The sequence below is a fragment of the Symphodus melops genome (assembly GCF_947650265.1).
Source record: "Symphodus melops genome assembly, chromosome: 2".
Taxonomy (NCBI): Eukaryota; Metazoa; Chordata; class Actinopteri; order Labriformes; family Labridae; genus Symphodus; species Symphodus melops.
Window position 1 is genome coordinate 9432721 of NC_136692.1, and position 14986 is coordinate 9447706.

Sequence of the window (14986 nt, forward strand, 5' to 3'; positions counted from 1 at the left end):
GTTTTCTCATTGCAGGATAAAGGACTGCAGTACCAAACCAAGAAAAGAGTTCACTCCTAAACCCCGTACGTCTCTGGACTTCTCCATCAGTGAGAACCACAATGGAGGCATCGGCGGTGCTCGCTCTCCAGGTGAGACCTGATAAAAAACCTCACTGCTCAGAAACCGGTCCAGAAACTAGTCCTGGTGCTTTGTAAATAATGTGGAATGTAATTGGAAAATATCACATGAAAACAGAAACAAAAATTGTGGGGGTAATTACCTGTAAAGGACAGTTTCTGGGCTATTTTTTTTTTTTTACAAAGTTATGGTTACTTTACTTTAACAAGCATTTCTTTGTTTTTGAGTTTTACTGTAAATTCTCAAATAATAGATTAATATATTCTATTAACCAAATTCATTGCATTATAAAGTTAATCCATGAACATTATACAGAACTTATTGAATCAGTACAACACATTCAACGCTTCCAGTAATTGTTAGATTTTACTTTTATTTCTTAAAGTTTGAATACTGACATTAAGCATTTGAATATGAAACATGCAAGATGGGTTGTGTTTTATTTGCATGAACAGGAAACAGCGACAGAGATAAGTCAATCATAATCAAGGGAGTATTGTATTAAAATAAAAATTACAAGACATGTAAGGTGAAGCATTGACAAACATGCAGAATAACAGGAAACATTCACATTCATTAAAATAGTCATAGTAAAAACAACAACTGCAAGTCGTCTTCTAAGCAAGCAGCAACCTCTGGTGTTGAAAAATAAAGCAAATGTGGAAGGGCAAAAAACAAGCTGCAGTTCCTCAAGTGTCCACTTGAGTCTGGCTACAAAAGATGTTCTAAATGGAAATGTTAGAATGTAAATTTTTACGACATAAATAAATAAAATGTAGTCTGACTAGTCCATTTCCAAATGTACCCCTTGGGTTTACATTTTGTTTATTACACATATACAATTTTATGAAGAACAAGAGTTATGTAGAAGTGTGACCGACCTGACTGTAAGCGGACGTGTTGTAGCTGTTTGTCAGGAGGATTAAGGCTGGATGTTTGCATTTCTAACATGGCAATCACCATTGTTAGGCTTCAAGGCTGCACTTCAGTTAGAAGCCAACGGGTGACATTCATATGTTATAGCTACAGTGCATACGTATTCTTATTTTCCTCCGTGTTTCAATAAAAAGCACAATGCTTTCATGAATTGGTGAAGATTTTAAAAAATGCATTTATTTGAGAATTTACAGTGTATTTATTTGTTTGCTAATTGTGTCTTTCTTTTCCCAGCGTGATTTCCCAACATTTCAGTTATGACCTTTACTGAACAGACTTTCACCAATCCAGAGCAAATTAATACAACTGTGAACTCTTCTCTTTCTCTTTATGTTTTTTTGTGAATTCTTTCAGGGGCGAGGTCTCCAGGTGAGCATGCAGGTCAAACTTTATCTGTCAACACGTTTCTCCACCTGTGTGCTTATGAGTTGATTTCTTTAACATCATCCTTTCATTAAACTTAAAACGTTTTACTGTCTTCTTTTCCTCCCTCCACCTTGTATGGTTTCCTCTCCCATCTTTGCAGCAAGGTCTCCAGGTGAGACTAAGTAAATCCCTGGAGAGAGATACAACAATATCTCTTCCATCACTTCTTCATTCCTTTTTGTTTGACCATTTTTCTTTCTGTTTCCTCTTTTTATTTAAACATTTTTGCACTGATTTGTAACAACAGCAGAAAAACAATTGCTGTCCATTCACTGTAAAAAGAACATCAGACCTAAAGCAACAATGGAAAGCTTCAAGGACAAGCATTTGTTTTTGTTTCTCCTTTGTCCACTTATTCTTCTTCTGGTGTGCTTTCCCTCCTCTCTCTTATCATTTGTTTTTCAACTTGTGTTTCTCCTCACATTGTTTATTGACCTCTTCATTGCAGAGCCATCTGTTCTAACCCATCACATCATCATTTATCCACCTCCAATATACTATGAAACATAACCACTTATGCTTTGTTTTTCCCCTTTGTTTTTCTCCTGTCCCCTTTGCAGCAAGATCTCCAGGTGAGCAAGAGTGACTTGGAAGGGATGCAACATCTCTTTATCACTCTTATTTTTATCTGGTTTTTATGAACTTGTGGAAGTGTATTTTTGTCTGAATTTTTGTTCACAGTGCAACTCCTCTGCCGTGCTGTTTCTGTCTAACCCCTGGTTTCTCTTTTGACCCTTTTCCTTATCAAATCTTTTTGTTATTCTTTAAGGACAAGTTCAAAATTTTGGGAAATGAGCTTATTATTTGAATTTATTTAAACTAGATAAGATTGAAATGTCTCTCATTTCTGGATGGAAATTATACTGCCAAAGCCAGTGAGCTTAACAAAAAGACTTATAAGAGTGAAATCCACCTATCGGCACCTTTAAAGCTGACTCAGCTCTCATTTTTATTGGCTTATGTGTTGGAATATCTTTACTTGGAGCAATAAAGAGCCGCGGCATGTTGGCTTTAATAGTTTAGTACCAATAAAATGTTGTCAGTTAAACTCTATGGTCACAAATAACAAAAACATATCAAAAACATATCTATATTTTGAGGAATATATATATATACACACACACACACACACACACACACACACACACACACATATTTTGGGGGTTCTTTAGCAAAAATAAATGATAAAACGAAAAAATCTAAAGGATGAATAACATAGCAGTCACCGGTGCCATTAAACTGCACTTCTCAAATGGCCAATAAGGACTTAAAAAGTGAGCTTAAACCCATCAGGCCTCATAATAAAATGCTTCTATGTTTTGCAAAGCCAAACATGTTTTACAGCATGGCAAGAAACAAACAAATTAAATGATACCTGAAGTTATGCATCATTAGGTCACTGAGTGACAGGTAGATACTCGCTGTCTGCTAAGAGTCATCTCAGCTGTTCCCGTCACTGAACTTCTCTTCTTCTCTCTCCCTCTTGGCTGCGTTTCTGTTCCTTTTGAGGATTATTTCAAGCAAATGTGATATTGAGGCTCTCCGTGAGGTTTTTGTGCCAAAAAGTCGAGTATAAGAGAAATAAGAGTATAATTCTAGCATTTAAAATATATGTTTCAATGAGATACACTGTAGCAGCGGGTCAGCTATGTCATCCTGTGTAAAATTCAATGGTCAAATAGCTCATTTTGCAGCTAGGGAATTAGCCACGTGGCGTTTGTCATGCGCTCGCAGCTTAACAGCGCCACCGTCTGGTCCAAACAGGGACATTAATGGCTCCAAAAAATTCCAAACTAAAGATTTCAAAAAGGCAGTCATTACAGTAATTGTGACATCATGTCACGGTCCATTATTATTAAGTCAGTTTTTGGCTTTGTTCCCATTTGTCAGCTCCAGACTAATTTAGAGAAACACAATTGTAAGGGGGGTTAATCCTGAGCTTCTACAAGGGGCAAAAATTAGCATTAGACAAAAACAAACCCCATCGAGGGATACAAAGGTGAAATACTACAAGGAGGAAGACTAACGGGCCAGTTTGGAAATGTAAATCATGTTAATCCTTTATAAAAACATTGCTCACCTTCCTCCTTATGAGGATGGCCTTATTCCAGTGTTGCCTCATTTCCAGTATTAAGTTAAAGTAGTTGTAGCCTTAACAGACAGATATGAGAGTTGTATCAATCCTTTTTTTATTGTATCCCAAAGAAGAGAATGACACCTTCCCAAACTGAAGAACTTTTCCTTTAAACAAGGCATTCCTAAAAACTATTTATATTTTAAATTATATTTTATGTCTCTTTCCCTTTTCTCGTCCTCTCTGCTTCTTCCACCCTCCCATCCCCTTTACAGCCAGGTCTCCAGGTGAGCCTTTGTACAAGCTTATCTCCTGATAATTATTCTACAAATGGATATGCAACATCTTGCCACCTCTAAACACGTTTCTAACTCTTTAAAATCTGTTTCCTTCAGCCCCCATGGATCAGCCCTGCTGTCGTGCGCTCTACGATTTTGACCCTGAGAATGAAGGTGAGCTAGGCTTCAAGGAGGGCGACATCATCACCCTGACCAATAAGATCGATGATAACTGGTATGAGGGGATGCTGCACGGCAACTCCGGCTTCTTCCCGATCAACTATGTGGATATCCTGGTGCCACTGCCTCACTAGGACATCAACAATACAATCTGTGTCTGCAAAAGATGGTGAAATGAATCCAAGTGTCCAGTTCCTCCCTCAAGCATTTCCCAGTAATATTTTCCTAAACATTCCGAACAACCACCTGCACTTTGCTTTAGAGGAGACAAAGCGGCAACAACATGATATCGAGCAAAGGTTGACAAGAGTTGAGTGTAGAAACTTCAGATGAAAAAATATCTGCATTGATGTTGTTGCTGACCTTTATCCCAGCAAGTTTTTTCAGGCTACTACAGTTATTTATCCAACTTCTGTCCCAGCTTTTGTCTCTGTTTACGTTGGCTGTCAGTCCTTCATTAGTTTATCTGAGCAGCTTAACAAAAAGTCACTTTCCCTCATTCACTGTACTTTGTCAAAAAACCTCTACAGTAGATAGAAACGTTCTCTCTCACATACTAGAAAAAGAGAAATTGGTCCACGTGCTTCATGTTTGTTAGAGACTCTAGGTCAAGCATGGTTTCAAGTGTTTAACATTTATCTTATAAAAAGTTTGTTGAGCGGATATTTTTTGAATATTCCTTCTTCTTTTCAACAGTACTTGTATTTTGGCATGCTTTGACAGTTTCTGAAGAAACTATGCACTCGTCATGCCCAAAAGGATGTCTGTTAGCTTTTAATTTATCAGACTTTTGACAATGGATCCATCTTACTGACAAAGAAAACCCATAATTACCAATGTTTGTATTCTTGACATATCAATGTGTGTGAGTGATTTAGATACCAAAGTTACCTGCAAAAAAAAAAAACGAAAACAAGAATCAACTTCAGTTTTAGCTTCAAGACTTCAGGACGGTAAATGTGGGTCAATTTATTGGATATGTCAGGGTGAAGCTTGCGATCTGTAGTTCTTTGGTATTTTTATCAGGAGGAAACAAAGTGTATTCTTACGTATGTGACATTACCTATCTGAGCCAGTGATTAGTGAAGTGATGACTTGATTTGCAAAAACACAAAATGTGCAGTTTAACCTGTTTGAAGTGATGTAAGAAAACTATGATACTATGGTACGTTTCACTCCTCCAACGTGCATCTTATCAGCAGCTTGTGTGACAAATCGTCTATGTATTGTGATATAATGATAACTTCTAAGAATTAAATGCTCCTTTCTTGGGGCAGCTGTTTTCTCTGCAGCTGGAGAGGTTGCTGCATTCCTACTAGTCCAATTAGTACTCGGTAGTTTACCTGTCTATAAGCCATTGATTAAGAGGGAACTAGGCAGAGCCAAGAGTGCATAAATGGTCGAACAGGATGAGAAGTCATCTTTTCTTTTGTCTCAGTGGAAATGTATTGCATCTTATTCTAAAAAAAAAAACTAAAAAAAACATTTCTAGAACATAAAATGGATCAAAATCGCTGGTTTACCTTTTTTTCTCACATGTGAGATCTCAGACAGTTATAGATTATTACACATTGTGTTTATTTTTCTTCGTCAGCCATAGGGTGTAGGCAGTATTGTGTGGGATTTTGTCCCATCTTGTCTGAAAATCTAGAAATCAAACCACTCTCACTTATTACAGATCATGTTTTAGTCAGCGTCAGAGTATTTATGTGCTGTAGCCAAACACTATATCTCCCACTTTTCTCCTCAGCGATGTCAAAAAAAAATGTATTATCTCCTCTGCAAAATAATCTGTGCAGCAGTTATTGTTTTCTCACCCATCATGTAGTAATGCTGTGCTTGTTTTATGGGGGGAGGGGTCTGCATACTGTACATGTATTAATGCAGAGGGCTGGGGGATGCGGAGGATCTCTAATGTTGAGGTATTTACGGTGTACTTTCTCTGACAGTGTTCAACATTTAAACTAACATGGATGTCTCTTTAATATTGGAATTGATCAGATTCCGTAGAATTACAATGAACGATGCAAAATAAACCTGATATCCCATTTTAAGTGTTATTTTTTTAAGGGAAGCACAACTTTATCAGACAGTAAACTTCATTGGCTGGGGAAGAGCCACAGAACAGCTTGAAGGTCATGTACTTATTTATTTTTTCAAGGCCACACAATTCTTTCCTTCTTTTTCTCTTTCACTTTTTTTTAACAATCGTGTGTATTTTTGCCCTCAATGAGGACTGTACAGCTTTTCTGTGTTTTGTTTTCACCTTGTCTGTATATTCCCACATCTACAGTAACGTATCTTATTTTTGTAACTGTGACAAAAGTATACACTTACAGTATAGATGTATATATACAGTATATTATCCAGAAGCAATGTGAAAGGAGGGATTCTCAGTGCTGCACATGATTGTCTTTGGATTGTTTTTCTTTCATTTGTTTGTTTTCGGTTTTGGATTTTCTTTTTTTCTTGCACTGGATTCTAAGACTGTATGCTTGATGTAAAGAAAACATGTGATAAGTCAATGTAATTTATTCAAATAAATACAGAGAAACCGTTATTGTCCTGGGGACTTTTTTTTTACTTTGGTGCATGCAACTCTGCTCCAACCAAAGATATGGCAGGCAGAAATATGTTATCATGAAAAAATATTTTTTAAAGCAGTTAATATCCTGCTAACTATTTAACTTCTCTACCATCTATAGCTGCTGTTTTCAGGATGTGGGGAAGACACAGCAGGGACCTGGCATAGTAAAACAAGAATAAGATGAATGTTTTATTCATCTCACTGATGGATCCTTTCACGTCATCCTGCAAGAACCCAACAAAAACTAGGTCAGTCAAGAAAACCTCTAAAGCACGCTGAGGCTCTGACATATATGAAACATATTCATGTTAAAGCTGGGATATACAATGCAAATGTTACATAACCTGCACAAATAAAGTGAAGTTATAAGAAATCATAGTGAAGCTGTAGTAAATATTGTAAATCAACAAAGTATAAGCTCTGAACGAGCTTAAGCTTGATAAGCTTGATTCTATGGGGGAGGTATTATGGTCTGCTGTCTCTCCCCTCCCTCTCTGTTGAAGGTGGCCATGATTAGGTAATTGTTCTCACCTGCCATAATCATGCTGCAGAGTTTATGTGCAATGTGGCTGAAGCTGGTGGAAGACTCTCATTTTCGTATGCTGGAGCTGAAGGTCTGACTTATTTTCGTGTGCGGGAGCTGGAGGACCTATTTCGTTTTTTGTTAGTGCTGTGTTATGTAAATCTTGTTTTAATTACAGTTTCTAGTCCTCTTTCTTAAAGGATCACGATTCATTAATTATTGTTTATCCTCGCACCCCCTAGCAATTCGGGGAATGTAAGATTGTGTAACGTACAAGTACTAAAGAAGTCTAGATTTGTCCATCGAGATGTGGATTTTTTTCTATTGAAACACTAACGCTCCCATAGCTCATTGTGAAACTAATCGTCAAAGTGATTTACTTTAAATGTTTTCGAGTCACATGGCATGACATCTTCAACAGTTAACTAATGAGACATTAAAATCAAAACATGCACAAAAATAAAGTATTGTGGAAATAAGCTCTATCCCTTCAAATTGTTGAATGCAAACAAAAGATGTTTGTCTGAAGCAACAATACATTAATATTATTGATGTAATTACACAACCAGGGTCCTTTTTTCGATTACTCTGCCTTTTGTACATCACATGAACACAGTGTTTGACAATCTGATAAGCCAGCTGTGGTTTTAACTGTATGACAGTTAACATCAGACATGACACCTTGAGGTCTCCACCCGTCATCTGTCACCACCAACAATCTGGCTACACCCTGTCTTTATGTGCACTGTTTAACCCCAATTCTGAATTTGCACTGCTGCACACACGCTAACACTCTGCTGCGTTGATTCGGGTCCAGTTGAGAGGGGGATTCGGCAGCCTTTTGTACAGCATCAGAGCCTGTCACCCTCATAGTCCCACACCCTGCAGCCTGTTGCTCCACACTGCAAATATAGACACAGCCTGCAGTTTGTTTGACATAATGCAGGTGAGATGAATCCACAAACACTTACATTAACCACAGTAACTGGCATTGTCGTATGTGTACAGGTGGATATTGTGGATACAGGGCGTCTCCTGCTAAACTTTGTTTATGAAACAGTGCCAGATATCTGTCTCATTCATTCTGCTGATTGCGGCAAATTGAGACCAGAATGAAAGCGCTCTCTAGTGGTGTTAGTGTGGAGGTGTCCTGTCAAACAGTGTTGTTGTTATTTAGTTATTACAGTAAAACACAGGAACTCTGATAATCCGTTGTGTTTAATTATTGCTTACTGCTACATCTGACTCCATTTTTCAAAAATGAAAAAATAATTATAATACATTGCATCACATTATCCAGTATACTTAAACTATGACACATCACATGCCAAGCTAGAAACAAAGTGTAGAATACTTCATACATTGGTATGTGTTTATTCACAAAGCTATTCTGGGAATTATTCCAGGCTACCTCTTTTAATTCTGAAGCACGGAATCCACAATGTGTTCATTTGTGCAAATTGTTGCTCTCAGAGTTGAAAATGATTTTGGGGGGAAAGCTGTTGTATAGTCTCAATTAAACTGCAAAAGTTACTCTTAATGTTTTTCCCTTGTTATGAAATGTGTACCGTATGATTTTTAGTGTGTTTTTGTTGAAATGTCGCTGCTATTCTTGTCCAGGTCTTGAGACCTCTCATTTCAGTGAGACTGACCAGGATAAATAAAGGTTAAATGCAATTTCAAAACGGGATCATTTTAATAATTCCTGATTTAATGTTGTTTTTTGTTTTTTTTAAAGCAATAATCAGAAACACCCAACAGTACGATTTCTCCTCCTCTCCTGAAGGAAGTCAACCGAACTGAACTACTTGGAAACAGGGCTTTAAAAACAAAAAAAAGACAAGAAAATTAAAGTGACTTATCAGAACATGTCAGACATACATCAATCTGCTGAAATTTCACTCTTAGTGGTAAAAGAAAAAACAAAACACCGAAAAAAAAATCCAGTAACAGCTTAAGTTTTAGGGGAAGAGTCTTCTCAATCTTAAGGTTTGACATTTTTAACACGAGAGGCTACCTCTTGTTACAACTCAAAGTTAAAGAGGAACACTTTGTGCGAGGCACTCTTCATGTCATCAGAACCACCCAAAAAAACTCTTCTGTAGGTCAAAGTCAAGTCCTGAAGCAAAGATAATTCATTTAAGATGAAATGAGACAAATAGGAGCAATAAATCCAAAACATATTCAAACAATTAGTTGCAGCCTTATACCTTCAAGGAATTTAACTTTACACTCCTTGTTTCACTTTTCTCTTATCTCTCTGCAGGTTTGACACATCATTGTCATTGTCTCACAAAAACAATACCAACAAAGCTCTCCGTGAAACAGGCAAGTTCAAGTTTTTTTTTTTTGTTTTTTTTTTAATCAGCATTAAGCTAAGATTTTATTTCTTCCTTATTTGTTTAATATAGTATATTAAGTCATCAAAAATGCCCATTTATGCATTTTACACTTAAATTAATGTTTATTAACTTTTTAACACACACACACATATTATATATATATATATATATGTTTATATATATATATATATGTTTATATATATATATACGTATATATGTGTGTGTATATATATATATATATATATATATATATATATATATATATATAAGCCATGTTATTAGACTTGTATTACAAGTCTTCATGCCTTTATCAAGCAAACCTCAGATTATGAAATTGTTGCTGAACAGTTTGTCAACTATGAAACTGATCATGCAAAAAAGTTTTACGGTCTTTCTTCAATCAGTCTCTCCGCAACACTTTTTTATGCACATCTATTCATCGATCCATTTATTAAAAAGAAACCATACCTTTATACCACGACAGTGGTGGTCAGGGTACATGTGGAAAATCAATTTCCAGGCAAAGTAAACAAAGTCATGACTACACACATTTCCATGCTCCTCTCTACCATGTATTGTATAGATGCCTTTGACACATATACACACAATCATACACTTACACACGCATGCATGCACATTTACACTTATACACATACACTGTGTGTAGGTGTAAGGAGAAAGGTGTGGGGGAAAGGGGGGACAATGAGACAAGCAATCCAGTAAAAAGCATTCCTCAGAGTCTCTCTTGGTGGGTGGCCTGCTCGGACGCTGCAGCTCGTTTTCCCAAAATCCTTCACTTCCATTATGTCTGCCCACGCTCTGTCTGTCCAGTATTACATTCACTGACATACTTACTGCTGTTGAACACTTCTGACTACTTCTTCTATTGTGTTTAAACGCCAAATGATCCCTGACCGCTGTTGACAGATCTCTTGAGATCAGTGGCTTAAAACCATTTTAAGAAAGTGTTATCTTGTGATTAAACCACAGCTTAAATTTTTATTCCAAATTGTAGCTAAACTGACCTGTGTAAAGGTGCTGTTTTCAAAGTGTCCATTTGGTGTGTATAAAAAGGAGCAGTGCCACGCACTCAGTGAGCCGCTCAGCCACATTCAGTCATGGCAAGCTTAAACTGGAAGCCACTCCATCATATCTGACTCTGGAATCAGCCACAGCTCGTGATGCATGAATGGCAGACTGCATCTGCTTTCTGGCCAGCCCCAAACCGCAGCAGACCGCAAGACACCCACACCATTTACAGACATGTTCCACTCATTGAGCGAGGAACAAAAAGTATCATACTCAGATTCCACCCCGACCTGTAGAGCATCAAACTGGTTTTGCTACTTTCAAACACTTGGAAAAGGTAATGCATAAACTACTACACTCTGAAACAAGCATTCACGCTCCAAAACTCGCCTTGACTAAAAATCTAGTAAAAATCTTTGGTATTAAATTAGTAAAATATTTTAATTAATTTTGGCAAAAACAAGTTTTCAGTCTCAATACTTTTAGATATAAATATGTTGTTAGTTGATCAGGTACACCCACCTAGAATGAAAGCTGTTTTAACAACCCTGCAGCAAGTCTCCCGTCTGAAAGCATCAAGACCAGGAGTCCAATCTCCAACCAGTTCAAGAGTACTGTCGCCTCTATTCAAAGGTTGTTTTTTTTTTAATGTTTTTTCTGGGTCTTTTTTGTCTTAATTCAGAGGATATGGATAGAGGATTTCAGGCTGGATCATGACGTTCAGCAAAACACTGATGCTTCAGCATCAAGGTCAGTCCACCTGCTTTGAGAACTAGAGCCTCAGTACACGGGGTAAAATCTCCAGGCCATCCTGTACCACCGTTTGATGCATAGTGGAATCCATTTTCAAGTTAGTTATCAGATGATTGGTTCAAAGTTGTCGCTGGTTCAGGTGGAGCTGAAGGGCAACTAATCAGTTTCATTGATAACATTTTACTATTTTATTCTATGAATAAAAAAGTACATTTAAGTGTAATATTGGTGATTTTAGTAGGACATGGGAAAAAGACTTGCAATATAAAAAGGAAGTTATAAAAGATGTACAGAAGGTTACCCCCATGCACTCTCTCACACACACACACACACACACACACTTACACAGGCAGTGTGAGGAGCAGCTGTTGGTGGGAGTATGCCAGTGTGTGTGTCATTACATGTTTTCCTGTGGCGTTCATACATAGTTTCTCTATTCAGCAGGAAAGCCCAGCTCTCAACACTAGACAGAGGCAGCTAATACCCCCGTCTGTCAAAGGCGCTCAAAGAGCCAGTGATTGGGGATGACAAACGAGGCAGTAAGACAGGTCAGGCAGCTCTATGCCATCGCACAGAGAGACGGGGGGAGAAAAAGGAGGAGAGGCGGGACTGAGAGAAGACTGGAAGTGCTAGCAGGGAGAACCGTGTGTGCGTGTGTGTGTGTGTGTGTGTGTGTGTGTGTGTGTGTTCTTGAATATTTGTAAATAATACCATGAGGGTCTCTGGGGGTCTGACGCCACGCTTGTCCATCAGTCTGAGAGGGATTGAAGTATGTTTCCTGCTCTGAATTCCCCCCCCCCCCTCCCCACACACACACACACACACACACACACACAGTTCTCCCTGCTAGCACTTCCAGTCTTCTCTCTGTCACTCAGGCTTATACACTGTAATGCAAAAGAGAAAGACAAAATCAGATCAGTGCGTGTACAAAAAGAATGCCATAAATGTTCACTTAATAATCACAATTCATGTACTGCATTTGTATTTCATTCTATATTTATAATAGTTTCATAATAGTTTATGTTCAGGTTAATACAGCAGAGCTAGGTGCACGGATTTTTGTATTTCCAGTTTTGGTTGTTCCTACATTTGTTGGCAGGATTATAAATAAATGAGTGGTCCAGTTTTATGACATGTGGTTGAAGGGCAGGCCTATAGTTTTAGCAAAGGAAGAAATCATGAAACGTTTGATCTGGACCAGACTTGTGATCTAACATTAAAATGAATTAAAATGAAACATAATAAAATAAATAATGAGATACAAATAACTCAAGTCACATCAATCATCTTTTTTGATAACACGCCATTGTGTAAATGTTTTATTTTTGTATGTCTAAGTATTTAAAAATGTACAAAAGTGCTCGGTGAAGTGACAAAATGTAATTTTTGAATTGCCTTTTTATCCACGTCTGAAATAAAATATTTAGAGATAGTGATTGAATCCTTCATATCTAAACATTTATAATTGTTTTAATGTGAAGTATATATCTAAAATCATGATTCATATGCAGAGAGATCTCAAACCTCTCTTTTGTTAACCAAAGTGATAACATATTGTTGGCAGATCTGTTCTTTAAGGATGATAATAAGTGGCGGATTTAAGATCAGTTACTTTACTTCTAGAAATATCTGCAGGTTTAACTGCTAAAATTAACTGCTACTTTTTCTGCACCTTTAAACTCTGTCATTGTTGCATAATGATTTCCAGGTGTCAAAAGGAACAATTTGTTACAGTCTGTCCAAAATAAGTAGTAAGTAATTAAATAAGGCAAGGCAAGTTTATTTCTATAGCGCTGTTCCGACACAAGACAATTCACAGTGCTTTACAGACAAAAACAGAAATACATTAAAACAAAGCCTAAGACAGAAATTAAGAAAACAGAACTGAAGAATGATTGTACATCATGAAAAGATAGAAAAGTAAGGTTTTTTTCTATATAGCACTTTTAAAACACTTGGCTACAAGGTGCTTCACAAATGGAAACAGTCAAAAAAAGTCATACAGTGAGAGAAATGGAACACAAATAGATCACAAAGATGAAAAGGCAAAATTTATAACAGGAAAAAATATACGTAAACACATGCAAAAAAGTAGGCGCAGGGAAGGGTTATTAGGTTACATGAAGGCTTGTCTATACAGGCAAGTTTTTAGATGCTTGTGATTCCTCATTTGGTGTGTGCACTGACTGTAAGAGTTTACAAATACACAATGAAGGTCACCTGGGAACCAGACATAACCAAGAAGCTTGTGTAATAATTAGTCTGGGAGATGTCTTTGATCCTTCCACTCTCATAGAGATTAGGGCCAATACAGTATGTAATATGTGGAAGGTTGCGGTACCAATTTAGCATTTTGTTCAAAAACACAGATAGATACACATTTGACATTATATTAGCTGCATTCACCTGGCAACAAGCAAGCAAAAATTTGAATTTCAGAACTTCTCAGAACAAGCAGCATGCAAAATTCTAAGAAACACAAGTACATTTTACTTTCACAAATGCACTTTGTCCGATATCAGTTTCTGCAGCATTTAAATAAAACAATGTTCAGACTTTTGATTGAAAACATTTGCTTATCCTCCACTGAACAATATGGTATTTATGTTATGTAGCATGTAAACTTCATTGTAGCTTTTTCCAGCAAATAAATCGCCAGTGTTTCAACTTGTGAAAGGTGTGTAAGTGTGAGCCAACAGGGCAGCAGACAGAAGAGCTCTCATGACAAATGGTTCCAGCTTAAGGGCCAGCCGCATTGCATGCAAAACAGTACAATGGGACAATATTTGGTGTGCAAATCCATAAGTCCATTCAAATGGCATCTCAAACAAAAAGTTGATACACAAACAAATAGATGAATATGGGGGGGGTGTCACAAATTCAATCACATTGACTTAATCTTGACCTTTCAAAGTGAATAAACATGAACTCTAAAACTCTGACTTAAAAAAACCCTCTTCAGCTGCTGATTCTGTGACTGTAAAGGGTGCCAGGGTTCCCCTGCTTGGTGTGGAGGAGGAGTGTCAGGGAAGAGGGAGTGACAGAGGCTGTAAAACCTGTCTGTTTCTCGATCTATTCTCCTTCTCTAATCTTGGAGATAGTCACACCCATCACACTGCCATTGTGCAGCTGAAGCCTCTCTATGCATGACAGGGAGAAAGTGCTTGAGTTTAATACACTATCACTAGAATTAGTAACACCATCACTAACTCCAGGAGATTTTTACCCGATATAATATACCCAATAAAAAGTACTTGTTATCAAAATGTATCAAAATATGACAATACATTACAAATTAAAGTAGTGTTCTTTTTCCTTTTTTTTCAAGTGTGCCATGTCCAACAAAATGAAAAAAAAAGTATCATGGGGGTGACCCTATAAAAATGCTCCAAAATTAACAAAAAATTAGGATTTCAAGAGCAAAAAATCCCCCCCACACCCATCCTCAAATATGTCAAAGACAATGCTGAAGCTACCCAGGGACCCATGACACTCAGACAAATGTAACATAATGAAAATAATCATGTAAATATGTTTGCTCGGGTGAAAATCACCTGGCAATAGTGTTCTCTTCAAGAACTGTAGGCTACAGTCTTTTTTAGCATTTACGGAGAAGTAGATGGAATTAATATTTCCAAACCACCAGAAGAGAGATCCATATCTGTAAAGGTTTTTTCTCCATGAAAATTTTTTTTTTCTCAACTTTCTTTTGCTAAGGCACTCCAACAAGTGTGA

General features: G+C 37.2%; 1 protein-coding gene across 5 annotated transcripts in view; it reads left to right on the forward strand.

The window, feature by feature from the left end:
• The window catches only part of sh3gl2a (SH3 domain containing GRB2 like 2a, endophilin A1), a 35129-nt gene extending 28555 nt beyond the window's left edge, over window positions 1–6574 (forward strand). The window contains exons 8-11 of one of the 5 annotated variants that reach the window (XM_079338384.1): window positions 16–131; window positions 1411–1425; window positions 3832–3843; window positions 3952–6574. In XM_079338384.1, the coding sequence (XP_079194510.1) occupies window positions 16–131; window positions 1411–1425; window positions 3832–3843; window positions 3952–4148 (340 nt within the window). In that variant the 3' untranslated portion in view covers window positions 4149–6574. Of the gene's footprint in view, window positions 1–15; window positions 132–1410; window positions 1426–1582; window positions 1624–2042; window positions 2546–3831; window positions 3844–3951 lie in introns of those variants that run through there. The other 4 variants (XM_079338385.1, XM_079338387.1, XM_079338388.1 and 1 more) reach the window with 4 other exon arrangements.
• Window positions 6575–14986: the final 8412 nt, after the last annotated feature.